The sequence below is a fragment of the Hetaerina americana genome, unplaced genomic scaffold, assembly GCF_022747635.1.
Source record: "Hetaerina americana unplaced genomic scaffold, ioHetAmer1.1.p SCAF_133, whole genome shotgun sequence".
In the NCBI taxonomy this organism is placed as follows: domain Eukaryota; kingdom Metazoa; phylum Arthropoda; class Insecta; order Odonata; family Calopterygidae; genus Hetaerina; species Hetaerina americana.
In genome coordinates, this window is record NW_027286437.1 from 463,350 (window position 1) to 482,956 (window position 19,607).

The 19,607-nt window shown below is 36.9% G+C and overlaps 1 protein-coding gene across 1 annotated transcript; it reads left to right on the plus strand.

Moving 5' to 3' along the window:
* Positions 1 to 93: 93 nt before the first annotated feature.
* LOC139686208 (dihydrolipoyllysine-residue succinyltransferase component of 2-oxoglutarate dehydrogenase complex, mitochondrial-like) lies at positions 94 to 19,263 on the plus strand. Its single transcript, XM_071583371.1, has 11 exons — positions 94 to 246; positions 576 to 606; positions 1,615 to 1,666; positions 3,409 to 3,479; positions 5,471 to 5,545; positions 7,670 to 7,725; positions 8,189 to 8,297; positions 12,783 to 13,191; positions 14,087 to 14,285; positions 16,246 to 16,497; positions 18,458 to 19,263. Exons 1-11 carry the CDS (start codon positions 160 to 162, stop codon positions 18,590 to 18,592), a joined length of 1,476 nt encoding a protein of 491 aa, XP_071439472.1. The 5' UTR covers positions 94 to 159; the 3' UTR covers positions 18,593 to 19,263.
* The last annotated feature ends 344 nt before the right edge of the window (positions 19,264 to 19,607 follow it).

A 19,607-nucleotide genomic window follows, 5' to 3' on the forward strand; every position in this document is an offset into this window, starting at 1 on the left:
AAATCCCGGTGATCAGAGACTGCGAATCTTCGAATAGTGTATCAATCGAGTAATCGAAAGTACTATCGACTAGTCGCAAGACAAAAAATTTTCCCTTCGATAGAACTCGATGGTGGAGGACGGTGGTCTGAGGTGGAAGTTGATTAGAAACCAGTGGAAATGTCTGGGTTAATGTCTTCTTCGCGGAATATTCCGCGTAGTGCGATAAGGCTTACATCCAATATATCGGAAAATCTTCGGCCTAAGGTTCGAGTGAAAATTTAATCCTAATAAAGTACTGTTCTATTCTTTGGAGGGGCATATAGCCTGTTAAAATATAAGCCTGGTTGTTCATGTTATACTCAAAATTCTGTGGTTTTTGTTGTATTTATATATTTCTAGTTCCGTGTATAATGCCAAATTGTGGTCTCGCTGGCTCCTTCATTGAAATTTTACAAAAGTTTCTTTTAGTAATATCTTCTGCAAATTTTGATGGAGTTTATTGGGATTGGTCGGCCAATCACCTATGTAAAATCTAGCCCCAAGTTTATTTTAAACCCTTCTCTGGCATTACTAATTATTGCATCGTTTTACAGGTGGCTGTCAACAAATATTTTCACAGCCAAGGTAATCATTTCTTGTGTTTTCGCATGCAAATAATAGTACTTATGCTTTGTTAAAGTTCAAATTTCAACATTATTAATGGTGTTGTTTCTATGTTGGCATAATTTTCCGTAACTTAGTCGCTAGCGGACACCTTGTATTTTCTCATAAAATGTAGGTCGTGCGGTCACCATTTCGCACATACTGCTGCAATTTTTTGCCTTAAGGAAAATTAAATGAGTTTTTCAATCCATTGACTGTTACGGCCCACCCTACGTTATATATCTGCCTAACAATGTAATTTTAAGTGATTTGGTCGTATTTTGCGTGTTAACATTTTAGAGTTTTGGTTTAAGTGGTAGGTGGTACTTAACCGTGGGCATAAACGGTTGTGTTCAATAGTTGCAATTGAGGTTTAAATCAGTTGGCGGATGATGTTGCTTGAGGCCTGGGAAACCTCTGTTACGTTGGAAAATACTACTTTTATCTCCACCGGTTTATTTTCAAATCTGTGAAGTCGAATTAGCCGCCGAACATGCTAAATGCATGCAAATTTAAATCTTTGTCATTTATGCGTTTTAGTTGGTTATATTCTATAAATTTCCGAATATTTGCCCATTAAGTGCCAGGTTTCAGCCGTGAAACCCATTCATAGGTGAAACAGGAATGGAAGAATATTTCACTTTGCGTAAATGAAGGTCTTTTATTAAATTTTCTGCCACTGGAGTTTCATATCAATGTTATCCATTATTATTTTATATTCATTGAATTAATTCAAATAATATTTTCTGCTTAACCTTTATTTATAATCGTCTTTTTAATAGATTTTTTCGGTGAAGGTCTTCAGTACCAGTGCAGAAGCAATTTGGTGCTCACCAAATTATTGCTAATTGTGTGAAATTATGTCCTGGATTGCTCCAGTGTATGCATTATCTTAGTTAGATAACGCATTATGCACTAGTTATGCATTAACTTAGAAATATTGTTGGTTGAATTACTTTGATTTGTTTAGTGACAGTGTTTTATATTTAGGTCAGAAATCTGGAAGATGGTTATTGCAAGCAAGTACTGCCCAATCACGGAGGTGAGTAGGCCATTTCCTCTTTCCTCGATATACAAATAAAAAAAATGCATTTGTGTAGCATCTTCTTATTTTAGATAAATTGCTACGAGTTGTTAAGTATGTACGTAATTTAAACTAGATCGTTTCGAAACCATATCATTTGCCATTTTTCATGGGTGTACTGGCATTTCTCTTGTATAACTTAATCGCTTCCTTTGCCGATATTGATTGATAATGGGAGGTGATGATAGGATCTTTGCTGTTCTTCGATAATTAGGTCTCTTGCCTTCTCTCCCTTCCTTCTCTTTAACCTCTGCTCCAATACATTTTGTATCATTCTTCTATCTTTGTATATCATTCCAATTTTCTTAAATTCTTAGACTCATGTATGTTCCATTTATTGCCATCAAACACTACCTCCAAATATTAAGTTTACTGGTAGGTATTTTTGTGTTCTCTGGAATAAGTAAGATGAAGTTCTTTTGTTCCTTAACTTATTCTAAATCGAAATGACTTGTTGGCAGTGTTTCCTCCCATCTTTTATGCAATTCAGTAGTTATTTTAGTTATCATGTTCTAAGCATGGTCAATTATCATGATTATGTCTACCTGAAGGGTAGGGGTATGTCTATTATTTTCATATTCAATATTGGGACAATTGTATGTACACATCTTTCTCAATATTCATCAGTGTCTTCCATGCGTTATACTATATTTCAGATTAGTTTTTACAGTCATCATTTCAAGTAAAATTTCCTGGCTTTGTCAATATTGACCAATTGTCGATTCATGCTAACTTGTTTTTCCTCAATTCCTTTATTTCTTAATATAATTCAGCTTTGGATGTGTAGTGTCCCAAATTCCTTTATTTGAGTCTGTTATTTCTCGGCAATTCATCAAGAGGGGGTGGCTTGTATGACTTGGCAAAATAAAAGATCGAGACATTTTTGTGAAAAAAACACAATTGCCTCTTTACGTGGAATTGTTTTTCATTTAAAACTTACTTCCCAATGAAAATTGTTTCGGCTGAGTTGAAAATTAAGGTTGACTGTGCATTAATGGGAAATGGAAGATTGACTGTGTAATCAATTAGCAGTAAATAGTTATTAGTGTTTTCCATTTCCCTCTTTATACTATGGTTCATTGATAAACATAACAAGCCATTTATAAGAAACTTACTTCTTATTTGTTTGCAAATTTTTATGTGGTATTATTGCAATTTTTAATTGTGTGTTTGTGAAATAGTTTTAATAAAATGATAATTTCTCTACACCAGACTGACTTAATGGAGGGAAAAGCTACAGCCAACCTATCTTGCATTTTTGCAATATTTCTATGTGAAGTAGTAACATTTCTTATGGTATTTTAATTATTTTATTTTGTAATTTGGTAAACTGCAAGTGTAAACAGAAGGCCAGGCTATGCCTATCTAATACATGTCAAAAAATACATAGAATAATATGTACTGAAAAAACAAATTAAAATTTTTAGGGTGTTGTCAATATCTGGTTTTGTGTAAATTCATGTTCATTGTGAAACGTGAAAGTATTTTAAGTGAAAAAAGTCAAATTGATCAATTTGGGGATTGGAATGTAGTTTTGAATTGCTCTTCTATTAATAATGTTTTAGAAAACTTTTATTTGAAATGTGACTGTGGTGGTTGATATTGATTATATTATATTGTTATAGTGTTGATAGATGGTACATCCATGTACTAATGCTCTTCTGGTTAATCTAATGTTATCTTCTATTGCTGATGGCTAGGTGCAACATTCGAGCTCAGCAGCAGCCATGGACTATTTTTGCACGGCAATTCCGATTCTCAAACATTTTAAGTGAGTTTCGATATTGCTTTTTGTGTCAATATAATGCAGTTTGTAATAATTTTGGTCTCGTGTTCAGCTGAATTGTAATTGATTATCAGTTTTTCCATGGCAAGGCCATATTGTTAGTAAAAGATTAAAATGTATGGTCAGTATAACAAATCATCATTTATGAATTACATTGTGAGCTCTCAAATTTGAAAATTTTGTCTCTTTACCTTTTTGTGAACTAGCTTGACTAAAATTGCGTAAACTGTGGAAGAATCGTAATTTTTTAGATATTCAGGAAGTTCAATAATTATTGTGTTTTACAATGAGATGGTCCGTGATCAGAGGAATATTCTGTCAAATTTTCAAACTTGGTTTTCATTACATTTTCCTTATAAGCCCTCATGAACTCTCTTGTCAACATTGCATTTTAGGTGCTGCACAATTTCAGCCATTTTTGGTGATATTTTCTTATTTAATGTGCCGAACTTCAAATGGACCTATATTGTTCATTACGGATGAATTAGGCTAAGTTTTTGAGAAGGAAACTACATGCTGATTTTTGTGACAGCTGCATGCATCGTATTGCCTATTTAATATGTAAATTAAATTTATAAAATAAGTTTAGGAGTTAAAGAAATTGCAGAGCTTGTATTCAGACCTTTTCTCAGAAATATGAATATTTTGAAAGAAAATTGTGCTGTATATTTTTCATTCTATATAAAACTGTAAGAAACCATTAAGTGGTAGTTTTGGTCTTGCAGATTTTGTAGATTGGCATTTAATGTTCTCGCTTGGTTTCAATATTTAATGATAATTAATTGACGCACATGTTGAAATGGCTATCATCTGTGTGAAGATAATGCAGGAATGGTATTGATGAATACCTTTCTATTCAGGATTACATTCTGATCATTAATTTGCATTCTTTGATATATTGGCCAGCCACAGCAGTCGCAGTTAGGCAGCATATATCTCCTTATTGGCTAATGGTATTCAACCGAGGTCAGTTGAGGCATCCATTAGTCTTTGAGTGGTCAACACAAAATGTTTTGATCTGTAAGTCTTAGGGGATGCTCATTTGTGAGCTTTGCTGTGTATTGCCCAGGCTTCACATTGATTTTGTGCATCTCCTGAAAGTGATACTTATCCATTCAGAGTTGAGGGTGTGACTCACATTTCACTGTGTGTGGAATGGACACATACTTTATAATTCTCTAGATTTTTATTGCCTATTGTTAATAGCAAGGTTTGTGTACCAACCATTATGCCAGTTTTAATTTAATTGTCTTAATCATTTAAATGATACAATGTGTGCAGCCTGAAACTTAGAAAATGGGCTGCACAAAAGTATAATACCATAGTTTTCCAACTATAGCCTTTTCTAAAGCCCCAGTTTTGGGAAAAAGTATATTTTACAACAGATCTCACATATAATCTTCTAAAGAGGACACAGATGTAAAAGAATCACTGTCCTGCATACTTCAATTACTGATAATCTCTTCAGTTTTTAATGTTCGCAGAAATGAAATGACCTCTAGTATTTAATGGTTTGATTGAAAACATGCTCTTGAGAAGGCAATTAAGTGTGGGAAACTTAACTTCCTTAATGGTCTACCATAGATGAGTGTCTAAATAATTATTAAAATAATACATCTTAATTTTTTTAAGATAGTCAAATTTTAATTATTTCACAGTAGGAGAATGTAATCCTGAAAAGAAAGGTATTCATCTATACCATTCCTCCCTAATCTTTCCACAGATGATAGCTATTGCAATATGTGTGCCAATTAATTAACATTAAATATTGAAATTAAAGGAAGAACATTATATGCCCACAGTTTTTACTGCTGGTGCATAATTTTTGAGCATGAATCCTATACTGCTACTTTTAGCAAATAGTGAGGGGCTTTAGGGTTATAAGATAATTTAATTGGTCTCTTTGTGATCAATTTATTAAGAGGACACATTAAGGAATGTGCCTGGTAATAAATAAAAATTGTGTTTTTTTTCAGGGGAAGAAATGAAAATAGTGACGGTTCCAACATTTGCTGACTCCATCAGTGAAGGAGATGTGAGGTGGGAGAAGGGTGAGTCCATTGAATACATTAGTGTGCCTTCCTCTCTTGTAATTTTGGGTTTAGAGTGATCAGCTCTTTAAGCTGTTGTAGAGCTTTCCTCCGCACCTCTTGCCATTCCCCTTATCACAGTATTGCTAGATGATAGATTTTTCTTTGTTTTTTTTTTGGAAAATTGAACATGAATTTTCTTTTGGTAAGTTTAAGATATGGTTACCCCAGTATACCTTTTACATACCTTTGTTACAGCCTTAATTTTCCCTGGGAACATGTTGTACATCAAATCTATTACGAGTGAGTGAGGTGGAGGGGTACCGCAAGAGATACCACTATTAACTTAATGGTTCCTAATGTGCTGAATTTCCTGATAATCTGTAGGTTTTCAGGAAGAATTGGCACCCATAAAATTACCCACTTGTGTAATTGATGGTTTCCGGCGTAACTTTATGGAATCGATTCATATTGGAAATGAAAAATAGTGACTTAGTAATTCCACTGAAAAATGTAATACAAGACGGGTTTCGACGGTCAGCGTCATCTTCAAGGTTTTTGTACTTATGTCTATGAACCATTGAAACCCACCCACTTTCCTCCAGCATTAGGGGGAATGCTCCTTATAGGGTACCTCATGTTTTCTACCCTTCCCTATAACTATCATTGCTCAATTCCTTCCCCCACCCACCCTCTGACCCCCTCACCTCCCCATCCCTACCGGAGTGTAATATATATAGATGGATGTCTGTCAGAGTCGTCACCTGGAGATAAGGTGGAATGTCGAAACCCGGGTCGCCTTGTATTAAATTTTTCAGTGGAATCACAGAGATACTATTTTTCATTTCCAATACCCACTTGTGTGTTATTGGTGGTGCCCTAGGTGTTCTATAATTTAGTAATGTGTCAATCAGGTAGCAATGGGATAATAATTACTTGATTCATTGCGATTAATTCCCAGTTTGAACACCATTTAAAGCCACTACTATCCATATCCATTTTCCTAAATAATGTCTGGAAGTAATTGTAGTCATGAACGGTACACTGTGGACCCATGAAGGCCAAATGACTCAGTTGGACTTGGAGGGGTCTGAGTTCAAATCCAGGTCCAGTCAAATGAGACTGACATGAAGAGGGTGTTATGTTTGTGTGCGCTCCAGTGTACACAAATACTAATTACTTCCTTAAGTTTCTGTTGTCACATTTCCCCTAGTTTCTTTGAACCTTGTAGCTCTTTCAATTCAAATTTCCAAAAAAACTTTCCTTTCACTCATTTCTCATTATTCCATTAAAAAATTCCATATTTCTTTAATGCAATTTTGAAAAATATACTTGTTTTCTATAGAGAGAGATTCTGACTATTCGTTGAGATGAATTATCTAAAATTTTATATTTTGATGTAATGAGTTGATAATACAGGTAAGTAATGTGAAAAGTTTAATGAATTTTGTACATAACGAACATTTGATTCTGAGGTATTCTCACATTTTACCTATTGGTTGTAATGCCCTTGAGAATAATATTGAGCTCTTGATAACTAGTATTGTTATTCATTAAAGTAAGCTCTTTAAGTTGCTGTGATCATATTTTTAATAAGTTACTGTAATTAAAAATGAATTTATAAAATAAGAATGGTGCAGGCATTAACAATAATTAATGCATTCTGGACCAGGTGGCCTTTTGATTTGTGCATGCTTTATGCTCTATGCCATTAATGATTTTACCTATCTTCCATTAATATAACCATGTACATGTTCAACTCTGAAATTCAGCAAATATTGTCTGTGGATTAAGTTTCTATGAATGTTAATGGTAAGATGAAACTTGTAATGACTCTGTTACAATTTAATGTTGCTAGAAATTTAATTTATGTTTCATTACTATCCCATTTTTAATAGTGATATTGGCAGGTTGGCTGTTTAGTAGTGATACTTGTTAGTTGGCTGATGGTGTGATTACAGATGACTCCATATTGTAACATGATGACTATTCAATTGCGAATATTTGTTGGTGTTTCCATCTAATTCCTTTCATTAAATGGCCTACCCCTACCTTGGTATATTTTTGCTCAGCTAATCGTTGTTTTTAATATGGCCATTTTCCATAAATAATTTGTTCATTCCTTTTATTCCCCGTTTATTTTAGCTGTTGGTGATGCTGTTCAGGAAGATGAGATCGTAGCAGAAATAGAAACTGATAAGGTATTTTTACCTTCTGTACATACTATCTACGCAATTCATAATATTAGCAAAAATGACTCATTGATATTTGTTGGGCAAAATTCATCAAAAATGTTTAATTTCCTTGTATGAATGCAATTGAAGAATACTATAAGTAAAACATTGCATGTTTTTGCATCCTACTATTGCATATTATCATCCAGCAGTTTAGTTAACGAAGTTGTCTCTCTTTGTCTGGCTAAAGTATTTGGCCTTTTTTTAATTTTCATGAACACTGCCATTGTTATTATTTAAGTTGTCAAATTTATATATTGTGTCATCAACAGTTTAACCGAATATTGCTTAAAGTATTTGCTCAGGAAACTTTGTTGTTTCACTCATAAATTGTGTGCACAATATTGTTGATTGGAATTCTTTCCCTGGTTTACGCTTTCTGTTTCTGTTCAAAATATTTTGATTAATCATTTAAAATTTATTTAACCAGACATCTGTACCTGTTCCATCCCCTGGTGTTGGTATAATTGAAGAAAGATTTGTTGAAGATGGTGCCACTGTGAAAGCTGGAGCTAAGCTCTTTAGGATCAAGATTACTGGTGAGAAAGATAGTTTTACTTTTCTTATAAATAATTCCAAAGGTGTTACAGTCTTTACTTTGGTGTCAGTTTTGAAGTGTTATTTGCATTTATAGAGGGGAGAGATAAAAACTGCTGACATATTTACAGATACGTATGTGGTTAGTTGGGGATGAATAAAACTTAAGAGATGGAGAGAAGGACAGAATTAGATTATAGATCAATCAAGAGCAAAGAGGCACCCAGTTAAAACTCCCATTCAAAATATAGTGCTGTAGGAGTGTTCATATATTAATATGATGGATAGATGAGTAAAATTCCTCTTGACATGGCACCATTAGAGAGATCAGGATTCCACCACAAATCCATTATGGGTGTAATTTGAAACCTGGGCTATATCCTGTATTTTTATCATATTATTGCTATAACTACCATATTGCTGTTTTTCTCTTTGCAATTTGAAATGACAGATACTTTGACTATAGTGCCCTGAGGTTCGATAGGATATACGATCAGTTAGAGGACATGATCGCGTGTGTTCCTGCAGGGAAATATTTGATAGTGATGGGGGATTGGAATGCGACTGTAGGCGAAGGAAGAGATGGTGATGAGGTGGGCGACTACGGTTTAGGCACGAGGAATGACCGCGGGGAGAAAGCAGTTGAGTTCTGCAAGAGACAGGGGTTAGTCATCACCAACACTTGGTTTAGACACCACAAAAGACGCAGGTATACATGGAAAATGCCAGGTGACTCAGGAAGATATCAGCTAGATTATATCCTGGTTAGACACAGGTTTAGGAACAGTGTGATAAATTCCCACAGCTTCCCGGGGGCGGATGCGGACTCAGACCACAATTTAGTTGTTATGAAATGTAGCGTACGTTTCAAAAAGATAAGGCAGGGGCGGCGAGTTAGAAAATGGAATGTAGAAGCATTAAATGGGTTGAAAAGGAAGGAATACAAACAGGCGGTAGAGAAAATCATGGAGGATGGTAAAGGGCTTAAAACTATCGAAGAAAAATGGGGAATGATCAAGAAAGGGTTGTCTAAAGCCGCAAAAGACACTATTGGAACCGTTAACGATAAAAGGACTAGGAAACCATGGATCACAGATGAGATGATTACAAAGATGGATGAGCGGCGAAAATGGAAGAATATAAATACAGAATTAGGCAAAATGAAGTACAAAGAATTGAACAATAAATTGAGGCGGGTAACAAATAAAGCAAAAGACGCATGGTGGAAGACGCAGTGCGAGGATATGGAAAGTCTGCAGAGGAAGGGTGAAATCGGTGCGCTGTACAGCAAAGTTAAATCGTTATCGGGAAGTAAGAATGGAAGAGCTATGCTAACAGTTAGAGATAAGACGGGTAAGGTAATAGTTGACGCAGGAAAGATCCAAGAGAGATGGAAGGAGTATATAGAAGAACTGTATGGTAAAGAACTCAGACCAACAAAGTTAGACATTGAAAAAGAAAATGACGTAGAGGAGGACAGCTTAGGTCCAGGCATACTAGACCATGATATAGAAAGGGCATTAAGGGAGATGAAACTAAATAAGGCCGTGGGGGTAGATAACATTCCCGTGGAACTTTTAAAATGCTTAGGAAAATGTGGGAGGAAGAGGCTAATTGGGCTGATCCGTAGTATTTATGAGGAGGGAATCTGGCCGGAAGACTTTGTGAGATCAGTTTTAGTTCCTATTCCGAAAAAGGTAAAGGCCACGTCATGTGAGGACTATAGGACAATTAGTTTGATATCCCACGCAGCTAAAGTTGTTCTCAGGATCATAAACAAAAGGATAGAGAGTAGGGCAAATGATTACTTAGGGGATGATCAGTTTGGGTTTAGGAAGGGGAGAGGTACGCGTGATGCCATTGCAGTAATGAGATTATTAATCGAGAGGAATATAGAATACAACCAGGAGGTATATGCCTGTTTCTTAGATTTCGAAAAAGCGTTTGATAGAGTGAATTGGGAAAAACTAATGAGTATATTGCAGAAAATAGGAATAGATTGGAGGGAAAGGAGGCTAATCCGCAACCTGTACATGTCTCAGACTGCTCAGGTGCGGGTGGGAAACGGGGAGTCAGGATGGGCAGTGTTAGGAAGGGGTGTAAGGCAGGGTTGCCCATTATCACCGTTGCTGTTCAACCTGTATGCAGAGGAAATGATCAAAGAGGCATGGGAAGAACTCGAGGTAGGAATGAAAGTGGGCGGGGAATTCGTAAAATCAGTTAGGTTTGCTGATGACCAAGCCTTAGTTTGTCAGTCAGCCAAGGGGCTGCAAGCATTGCTGAGTGAATTGGAAATTCAGTGCGACAGGTATGGGATGAGAATCAATATTAATAAAACAAAGGTTATGCGATTTTCTAGAAAGAAAAAGGCCAAGCTTAACATTAAAATAGGAGGGCAAAAACTAGAGCAGGTAGAACAGTTTACGTATCTCGGTAGTGTTTTGGACCAACACGGTCAAAGTAGTAGGGACGTAAGGAGAAGAATTACGCTAGGCAAAGAGGCTTTCACAAGGAGGAGGGAGTTGATGACGGGGACTCTGAGTAAGGATGTTAAGAAAAGACTCGTAAAAACTTTGATATGGAGCGTAGCTATGTACGGTGCGGAAACGTGGTCATTGAAGCAGGAGGATAGACGTAGACTGGAGGCTTTTGAAATGTGGGTGTGGAGAAGAATGGAGAAGGTGAAATGGACAGAGAGGAAAACAAATGAGGAAGTACTTGGTATGGTGGGCGAAGAGAGGGGTTTGTTGGGAGCAATCCTATGGAGGCAGGAAAAGTGGATGAAGGGGGTGTTGACCGGCAGTGGGATGTTGAAGACTGTGATAGAGGGTAGAATGTTGGGCAAAAGAGGAAGGGGAAGGAACAGCATAGGGATGTTGGACGGGATGAAGGGGGGAAGAAAGTACTCAGATATGAAGAGGGACCTGATATAGAGTAGGATGATGGATTTTGTGTTTTGTTAGGAGTAATAAAATATTTGTTTGGTAGTTGTGTCCATCGAAAAACCTACCTTAACCGGTAGATTACCTTAAAAAAATTGAGTGCCCTGAGGTTTCACATTGAATTGGATTATGCTGCATACAGTTTGAAATTAGTGGCAGCAATTTTTGGCATTATCGCACTATTGGCCATCATCATACTATTGACGATGATGATGCACTTGAGTAATATAGAACTGCCATTGTGCCCTTGGTCCTCATTGTAAGAATTAAGTGAAAGATTGGAACTCTGATTTGATCGCTATTTTGTATTATCTAATGAAAATGGTACTGTTAGAAAATTGAATCCAATGTTTAAAGGTTGCTAATCTATTTTGAAGAAACGGTTTTAAAATTCGAATGAGTGTCAATGGTTCCTGCATTTGACATTTGTGAAAAATCAAAATAATTCTAATTTGTATGTGTGGAGAAAATTACTGTTTAAACTGGAATTGTGATTTATGGCGCAAAGGAATTGCCGATTTACATGACAAAATTGTAATGATGTTACTTGCATGGTAGCATGTTAATAGTGTTGTTAACAAGCTCATTAAGTGCCCTAACTATGATCTAGGATTGTCATCACAATATTTTGACGTCTTCCATGAAGAGGAGAGCTAGTGGTTTGTTCAGTGACACTATTGTTAGTGTCTTATTACTATTCTGGTACTTAAGACTCCAACGTACAGGATTTCATTTTAATCAAGATCACTCCATTTCTCTATGGAGAGTAGGGCAGGAGTTTAAAAATTAAAAAGGAAGAATACAGGTACAGATTCACTAATTGTAGTCAGCACACATTCATTAATTGTAGATAATACAGAACCTGCATTATCTACAATTAATGAATGTGCTATATAAAGTGAATAGCTCTTTCCTGAACACTGAGCATCAGTCATAGATAGTGCCTTCAGACTAGCAGTTTCCATTTGCAGGATGACCACTCAGTTGGGAAAATTTGGAAAAGTTTGGGACTTCAATTTCTTCAAAAATTCTTCAGTCACTTCTCTCTTCATGCATCTGCTTGGTTTCACAGCTCTCATCAGTCTCTTAACATGATCATGTCAGCATAGCATGCATACTCATCCTTTGCCACTGCATCCAATTCACATTCTTTCGTGCTTCAATCATTCTGCTTCATACATCTCATATGTTTCATACAAATAGTTACTTTATTCTAATTGTATTAAGTTGGAATTTTTGCAGAGCCTAGCATGACTAAGTTTGCTGTCATACAGTCACGTGGGGAGTAGTAGGCTTCTATGCTCTTGTCTATTTTGGCTGAATTTTGACAATCTTCATTTTTTCATACACTCCACATACTGCGTAAAATCTCGCCATGGTTTTATATAAAATTATAATACACTTTTTAGAGTTTTATAAGTATTAACATAAAGATATTGGTTGTACAGGAAAAGACCAGCAGGCATTTAATTATTTCATTTTATTTGTCTCGCCTGCCAATTCTTTGCAATTTGTTCATTGTTGTATTGCATTGTTGCATTGCAGGGGCATCGGGTGCCAAAGCCGCAGCCCCAGCGGCCAAGGCTGCTCCGCCACCACCAGCAGCAGCTGCCCCACCTCCTCCTCCTGCAGCCGAAGCTGCTGCTGCAGCACCACCGACCCCTCCCCCGCCACCCACGCCAACCCCTGTGGACCTGAGTGCTCCTCCTCCCCCTCCGCCACCCCCACCCCAGGCTCCAATGTCTGCTATCCCGGTAGCAGCCATTAGGCACGCCCAGGCCATTGAGGCAGCCACGGTTAGAGTGCCGCCCTCAGATCCCACTAAGGAAATCTCTGGAACGAGGACAGAGCAGAGAGTGAAGATGAACAGGATGCGGCTCAGGATTGCTCAGCGTTTAAAGGAGGCTCAGAATATCAATGCTATGCTCACAACATTTAACGAAATCGATATGGGGTATGTTGTTCTCGCCTCTTTCATGCAATTGTATCTCAAAAGTCTCAATCATTCAATATGCTATTGTTAAAAGTTTCTGACCACTTTGAATGTTAATAAATAAAATAGAATAATTGTATAATTGGTGATAAATTGAGATGGAAACCAGAGAAAAAAATCATCAAAAATTTTGCTTTAAGAAGGAAAAAGAATGTTTCATGATATCTTATGTGCGGTCTTCTTCATTGTGATTGTCTTTTCAAATATATGAAGATGTTGAGCAACAAGAAAGACAAAATCAGAGCTTGTGGCACTGAGATGTGCAAAGGGAGGAAGGGGAAAGTAGACATTGGAGAAGAGAAGTAAGGGGATTAAGGCATGTGATGGGGTACCTCTGCGAGAAAATCCTGCAGCCCACGAGGACACATGCCCATTCACATCTGGGGTTCTCATCTCTGGCATATTCTCCTGTCAGTCTGTTCTTCTGACCTATACGAGTCGAAGAAACACTTTCCTGTTGGCTGTAGGATATTCCTTTTCCAGGAACGGTATTAGCTCACATTAGCCACCCTTAAATTCATTTTAGTCACTCCTTTTTCACTGTTCTTTCCTGTCAGAGATATCCCCTCTAAGGATCTCCTTTCCGAAATGTATTAGTACGTCGCAGATGTCACAAGTTTTGGTTTAGTATATTTATGCAGTTTATACATCTAAGGCTCGTAAAATAAAAGCTTACTTATAGGTTGCTATCATTTAGGCTAGAGTGATGTTGAACATTAAACAATGGCTGGTGTTCCTCAACAGTTTACCTACCATGGACTGTGTTAGCACCATCTTAACTTGTGTCATTAGAATAAATCTTTGTCATATTTTTTTATTTTCATTAAAATGTGGCTTGATTTTTTGTATTTTTTAGGAATATAATGGAATTCAGGAAAACTCACCTGGAAGGATTCCAGAAAAAATTTAATATGAAATTTGGTTTTATGTCTGCATTTGTGAAGGCGTCAGCTTATGCTCTACAGGACCAGCCGGTTGTAAATGCAGTCATTGATGGCACAGATATAGTTTATCGAGATTATGTTGACATATCTGTAGCTGTTGCTACTCCAAAGGTATTTGTTGATATTTTCTTTTTGTAAACATGCATTTTAATTTGGTTTTAATTTTAGAGTATATTAACTTATTATGTTAAATATGTCATTAATAGATTAGAAAGTATTGGCTATCACAATTGAGGGCAATATTTGTCTAATTATGCTTTTAATAGTTAAATCTGTATGTGAATGATTACGTACTACAAAATAGCGACAGGAAAAAATTGATTTCTTTACTCAAATGATTTCTTAGTAATAATTTCAGTGCAACTGTCAATAGAGCTGGATACATCCCTAACACTGTATTTTTCGAAAATTATAAATTGTGAGATTTCTAAATAGCTACAAAAACGGTTGTTTTCCTGGAACATACATGGTCCATTATGAAAGTAATGCGCATGATTTTATTGTGACATGACTATCCATGGTAGCACATTAAAACTGGTCGGGAAATGTGGTGAAGGATCTGCTCTTCCAACGCAGCCAGTTGCCAGTTTGCTCTGAGCAGTGTGAGCGGAAAGATGTGCCTCTGCGTGAAGTGTGTTTTTCGACTTTGTAACACATGGCTTGAAGAGCGATACACCAACAAGTTTTGCCTGCAGCCTTGAAAGAATTCAACCGAAACATTGCAGGTGCTTCAAGAGGCCTTCTAGGATGACTGTATTTCAAGGTTTCAGCCCATGATTTGGCACAAGATGTTCAAGGCCAGTAGAAGGTCACCGACAAACCCCATTCTGGATGCCCAACAACGCCAGAAGCAACAAAAACATGAATTTTGTGTGCAAAGTTTTGCATTCTGACCGTTGATTGAGCATCCAGAAAATTGCTGACATCCTACACATCTACACATTTGTTGTTCAGGGATGGTGACCAAGGATCTGGAAATGCAAGAGGTCTGTGCAAAGCTTGTGTCAAAAGTGGGATTGTAAGACCAGAAAGAACTTAGAGTTTCATGCTGTCAAGAATAGATTTGATTCGAAATGAGCCAGACTTTCTTAACACTGTCATAACTGGAGACAAATCCTGGATGTTCAAGTACGACCCTGAATCGAAAAGGCAGAGCAGCAAGTGGCACACAAAATCATCCCCCCCCCTCCAAGAAAGCACAAAGGGGTAAGTTTTGCATCAAAATGATGCTCATTGTCTTCTTTGATATCCGAGGAATCGTCCATTTTGAGTTTGTACAGCAGGGAGACTCTTATCAGCCCAGCCTTTTACCTGAAGTTGCTTGAAGAAGAAACACCAGGTTTCATGCATAAGGGCTGGCATCAAACCCACAGTCTAGCTCCACCCTGACATGTCCCCAGCCACAAGTCCTTCTTTGTTACCAACTTCCTGGCCTGGAGCACCTGGTGGTGGTCCCCCAGCCCCCTTACAGTCCCAACTTGGTACCGTGCAGTATTATTTATTTCCATACTGAAGAGAGAGCTGAAAGGAAAGCATTGGGAGACCGTGAAAAACATCCAAAAGCATGTTACAAAGTTCCTGAGAGACATTCCGGTAGAGAGGAGTTTCAGGGTGCCTTCCAGGCGTGGCAGACATGTCTCCGCAAGTGTACGGATGCAGGGAGGAGATAGTATTTTGAAGAATTTTAAGCATTTGTACAAGTACGATCAAGAAATGTATTTTTCCCTGAGAATGCGCAATACTTTTATGGTGGACCCTCTATATGTATCCAATTCTCCATCATATTCGATTCTTCTCTGACACCTTCCCCTCCTTAAAACGGACAATTTGCGCACTACTGTAACCTTGTGGGGGGCTTTTGAAAACTACTCTTTAGTATGAAATATTATGAGTCTATAATGCTGAGACCATCTCTATTTGAATTCTGCCTTCAATTTGTATATTGTATTATGGCTTTATCTATTTAATTGCTTGCCATAAGGAAATTCCATCTTATCCCCTAACAAGATCAGAAATCTAATCACTATATCTGTATGTGTACGTTAATGAATGCTCTTTTGACAAAAAATAGGGCTTGGTGGTACCAGTTCTTAGGAATGTGGAATCTATGAACTATGCTGAAATTGAACAAGGAATGGCTGAATTAGCTGATAAGGCAAGGAAAGGCGCCCTAGCAGTTGAAGACATGGATGGTGGAACTTTCACAATTAGCAATGGTGGAGTGTTTGGCTCCCTTATGGGAACTCCTATTATTAACCCCCCTCAATCTGCCATTCTTGGAATGCATGCCATTGTTGAGAGGCCTGTCGCCATCAAAGGCCAGGTGAGTTCATTTTGTTGACTATGTATCATAATATTTGAATAACACTGACCATTATGTGTTTCAAAGATAGATCTTAGAAATTAGTATGCGTGCACATTTCTTAAATTCCAATGGGCTTGTGTTTGCATCATATTAATTCCTCAATTTATGACCTGTTGCTTGATATTATCATTGGGGTTATTTCATTTGTTTATGAAAATAATAACAAGCAAATGAAATAAGAGTTTATTTTTTCGAGAGTATCACTTAGGTTGCTTTCAGATTTGGAGAAAAACCTTTTTTTTCTTAATTTATTCCTTGTCTTGATTTATTGGTTTTTATTGCTGCTCAGCCAGTCAAGTGAACATTTTTATTGATTTCAATATCTGATCAACGTATATTTTGTGATAAACCTCGCATTGAATATTTGTTGCTTCTGGAAACCATCAGATGCACTTGTGGATGCAATTGCTGTGGGAATGGGGTTAATTTTCTTCTGCTGCTGGTAAATTTTACAACAAGTGTCAAACTGTAGTATTAATCTTATTGAATACATACTACATTGATCAAAAAGTTCCCGGAATTTATTCAGAAAATTAAAAATACAAGTTTATTCATCTAAATCTATATTGTCCCCTTCAAAGTAATCCCCATCGACTGCAACACACTTATGCCAGCGCTTGATCCAATCCTCGAAACATTTTTTATATTCGGTTTTCGGTATGTCCATCAGTGCTTCCTGCGATTTTTCCATTACTTCCTCTCGGCTGCTAAAACGCGTTCCCCGTAATGGTTTTTTAACTCGATTGAACAGAAAGAAGTCACAGGGAGCCAAATCAGGTGAATTCGGTGGCTGTTGGATGGTATTTGTTGCATTTTTCATCAAAAAATTACGAATAATGATAGCACTGTGCGACGGTGCGTTATCATGGTGCAAAATCCACGAGTTTTCTGCCCACATTTCTGGTCTCTTTCGGCGAATTGCTTCACGCAAACGTCTCATAACGCCCAAATAATACTCTTTGTTTACTGTCTGGCCTTCTGGCAAAAATTCATGATGCACTACACCGTTGTAATCCATGAAAACCGTCAGCATTGCCTTCTTTTTTGACTGAAAACGACGTGGTTTTTTTGGTCTCGGCTCATTTGGTGAACGCCATTCACTTGCCTGATGTCTGGATTGCGTGTCGTACTCATAAACCCACGTCTCGTCTCCAGTAATGATCCTTTTGATGAATGTGGGATCGGATTCAGCCTCGCAAATCATGTCTTTTGCGACGTCAACACGGTCTCTTTTTTGCATGAAATTGAGGTCTTTTGGCACCAACTTTGCTGCTACACGACGGAAACCCAAATCATTAACCACAATGTCTTGGGCGGATCCATAGGCAATGTTCAAGTCCTCCGCTATTTCTCTGATGGTTAATTTGCGTTTATTGACCAACATTTCTTTTACTTTATCAATTTTTTCACCGACTTTCGATGTCGATGGTCTGCCACTGCGTTCATAATCTTCGATTGACTCACGACCACTTCTGAACCGCTCGTGCCACTGGTAAACGACCGTTTTTTTTAGAGAATCGTTGCCGAAACACTTTTCCAACATTTCCAACGTCCGTGCGCCACTAAATCCGTTTTTTACGCAAAATTTAATAAAAGTTCGTTGTTGCAAATTTAAATCCATTTCTGAAATTGTAAAAAATCGCCAACACACACAGAGATAGATGTACTCTTGGCTACGTAACTTTTGCAAATGTCAAGTTATGACACTAAGATTTAAAGGGAATATCAACAACAGATGTACCAATTTAACAAAAAAAAACAGAACTCAAATCGGAACGATGGGAGCGCCACACGGTGGTTATTCCGGGAACTTTTTGTTCAAGGTAGTATGTGTATCAATGTGTATTAATGGAGTTAACTCATTTACAATCGCTTATGATATCAACTACAATAACTTTAATTTGCTTTATTTTTGTAGGTGGTTATTCGGCCAATGATGTATGTTGCCCTCACATATGATCATAGGCTGATTGATGGACGTGAGGCAGTTTTGTTTTTGCGTAAAATCAAGGCTGCTGTTGAAGACCCACGAGTAATGCTTTTGGGTTTGTAGCTTGTAATGCACATTGTTATCATGTACAGTTGTAATATGTAGCTAAAAGATTTTTATACTGATGCACATGAAATGAAATTTTGAGTAAAGTGAACTCTTATTGGGAGAAACTGGGATGTTATGCACTTTTAAGGTTTGAATTAACGGGATAATGTTTCTCATGAATGTATTTATTTTCTTCCAAGAAGAAAATTACTTTCTTCTCTCTCATTCCCAGTGATGCTTTTGAAGTGTGTTTAACATTGCCTAACATGAAGATGAAAAGAATACATAATTAACACATTTTCTCTGGTGTATAACATGGGTCATAACTTACCATTTCATTCAAGTAAGTCGTTTTCTTTGTAAGAAGCTTCTTTAGACCCAGTTTCTGAGTAACCAAGGCAGATAATTGTTACCTGCAACGTATGTTGCTTAATCATCCTGTGTTTGATTTAGATATTCTGTTTCATTGAAATAGTTTTTGCAGTAATATTTGTCTCATTAGATGTGCAGAGAATTGTACAGTGTATGACTTCAGTTTAAACATTGTATTTTCACTGGCTAAGTGAAAAGTTATTTTTAGTAAGGTATATTTTAAAAAATATATTCAACTTGTGGCCATGACCTTCAATAGGTTCGCAAATGTACATTACCATGAGGAATAATAAAATGTTCAAGTTGTTTTTCCAGGTCTATTATATTCATAAGTATATTACTGTATGAATGCTCATTTATCATATGACTGAATATCTCGAGCTGTTATACACTCATTCAAACCATTTTCTACTGTTGGCAGTAATTTGATTTCCATTGTGGAATCAGTTGTTAATAATCATTCCATTTTTTTGTTTGTCATATTGGCACTTACAGGCCAATGTGAATGCATATAATGCATACATATGCAATTCTCTGTAAATATACAATTGAATAACCTTTGTTTTTCATTCATGTAGTTTGAATATGCTTTTAGATACTTATGATACTTAATATTGAACTTAAAAGCCCATAATTTTGTGTATAACATAGGTGGAAA

Coding starts and splice junctions, on each gene's coding strand:
- LOC139686208 (XM_071583371.1), top strand. CDS start 160: ATGTCTGGGTTAATGTCTTCTTCGCGGAATATTCCGCGTAGTGCGATA. Junction 1,667..3,408: donor AGTACTGCCCAATCACGGAG/GTGAGTAGGCCA, acceptor GCTGATGGCTAG/GTGCAACATTCGAGCTCAGC. Junction 3,480..5,470: donor CCGATTCTCAAACATTTTAA/GTGAGTTTCGAT, acceptor GTTTTTTTTCAG/GGGAAGAAATGAAAATAGTG.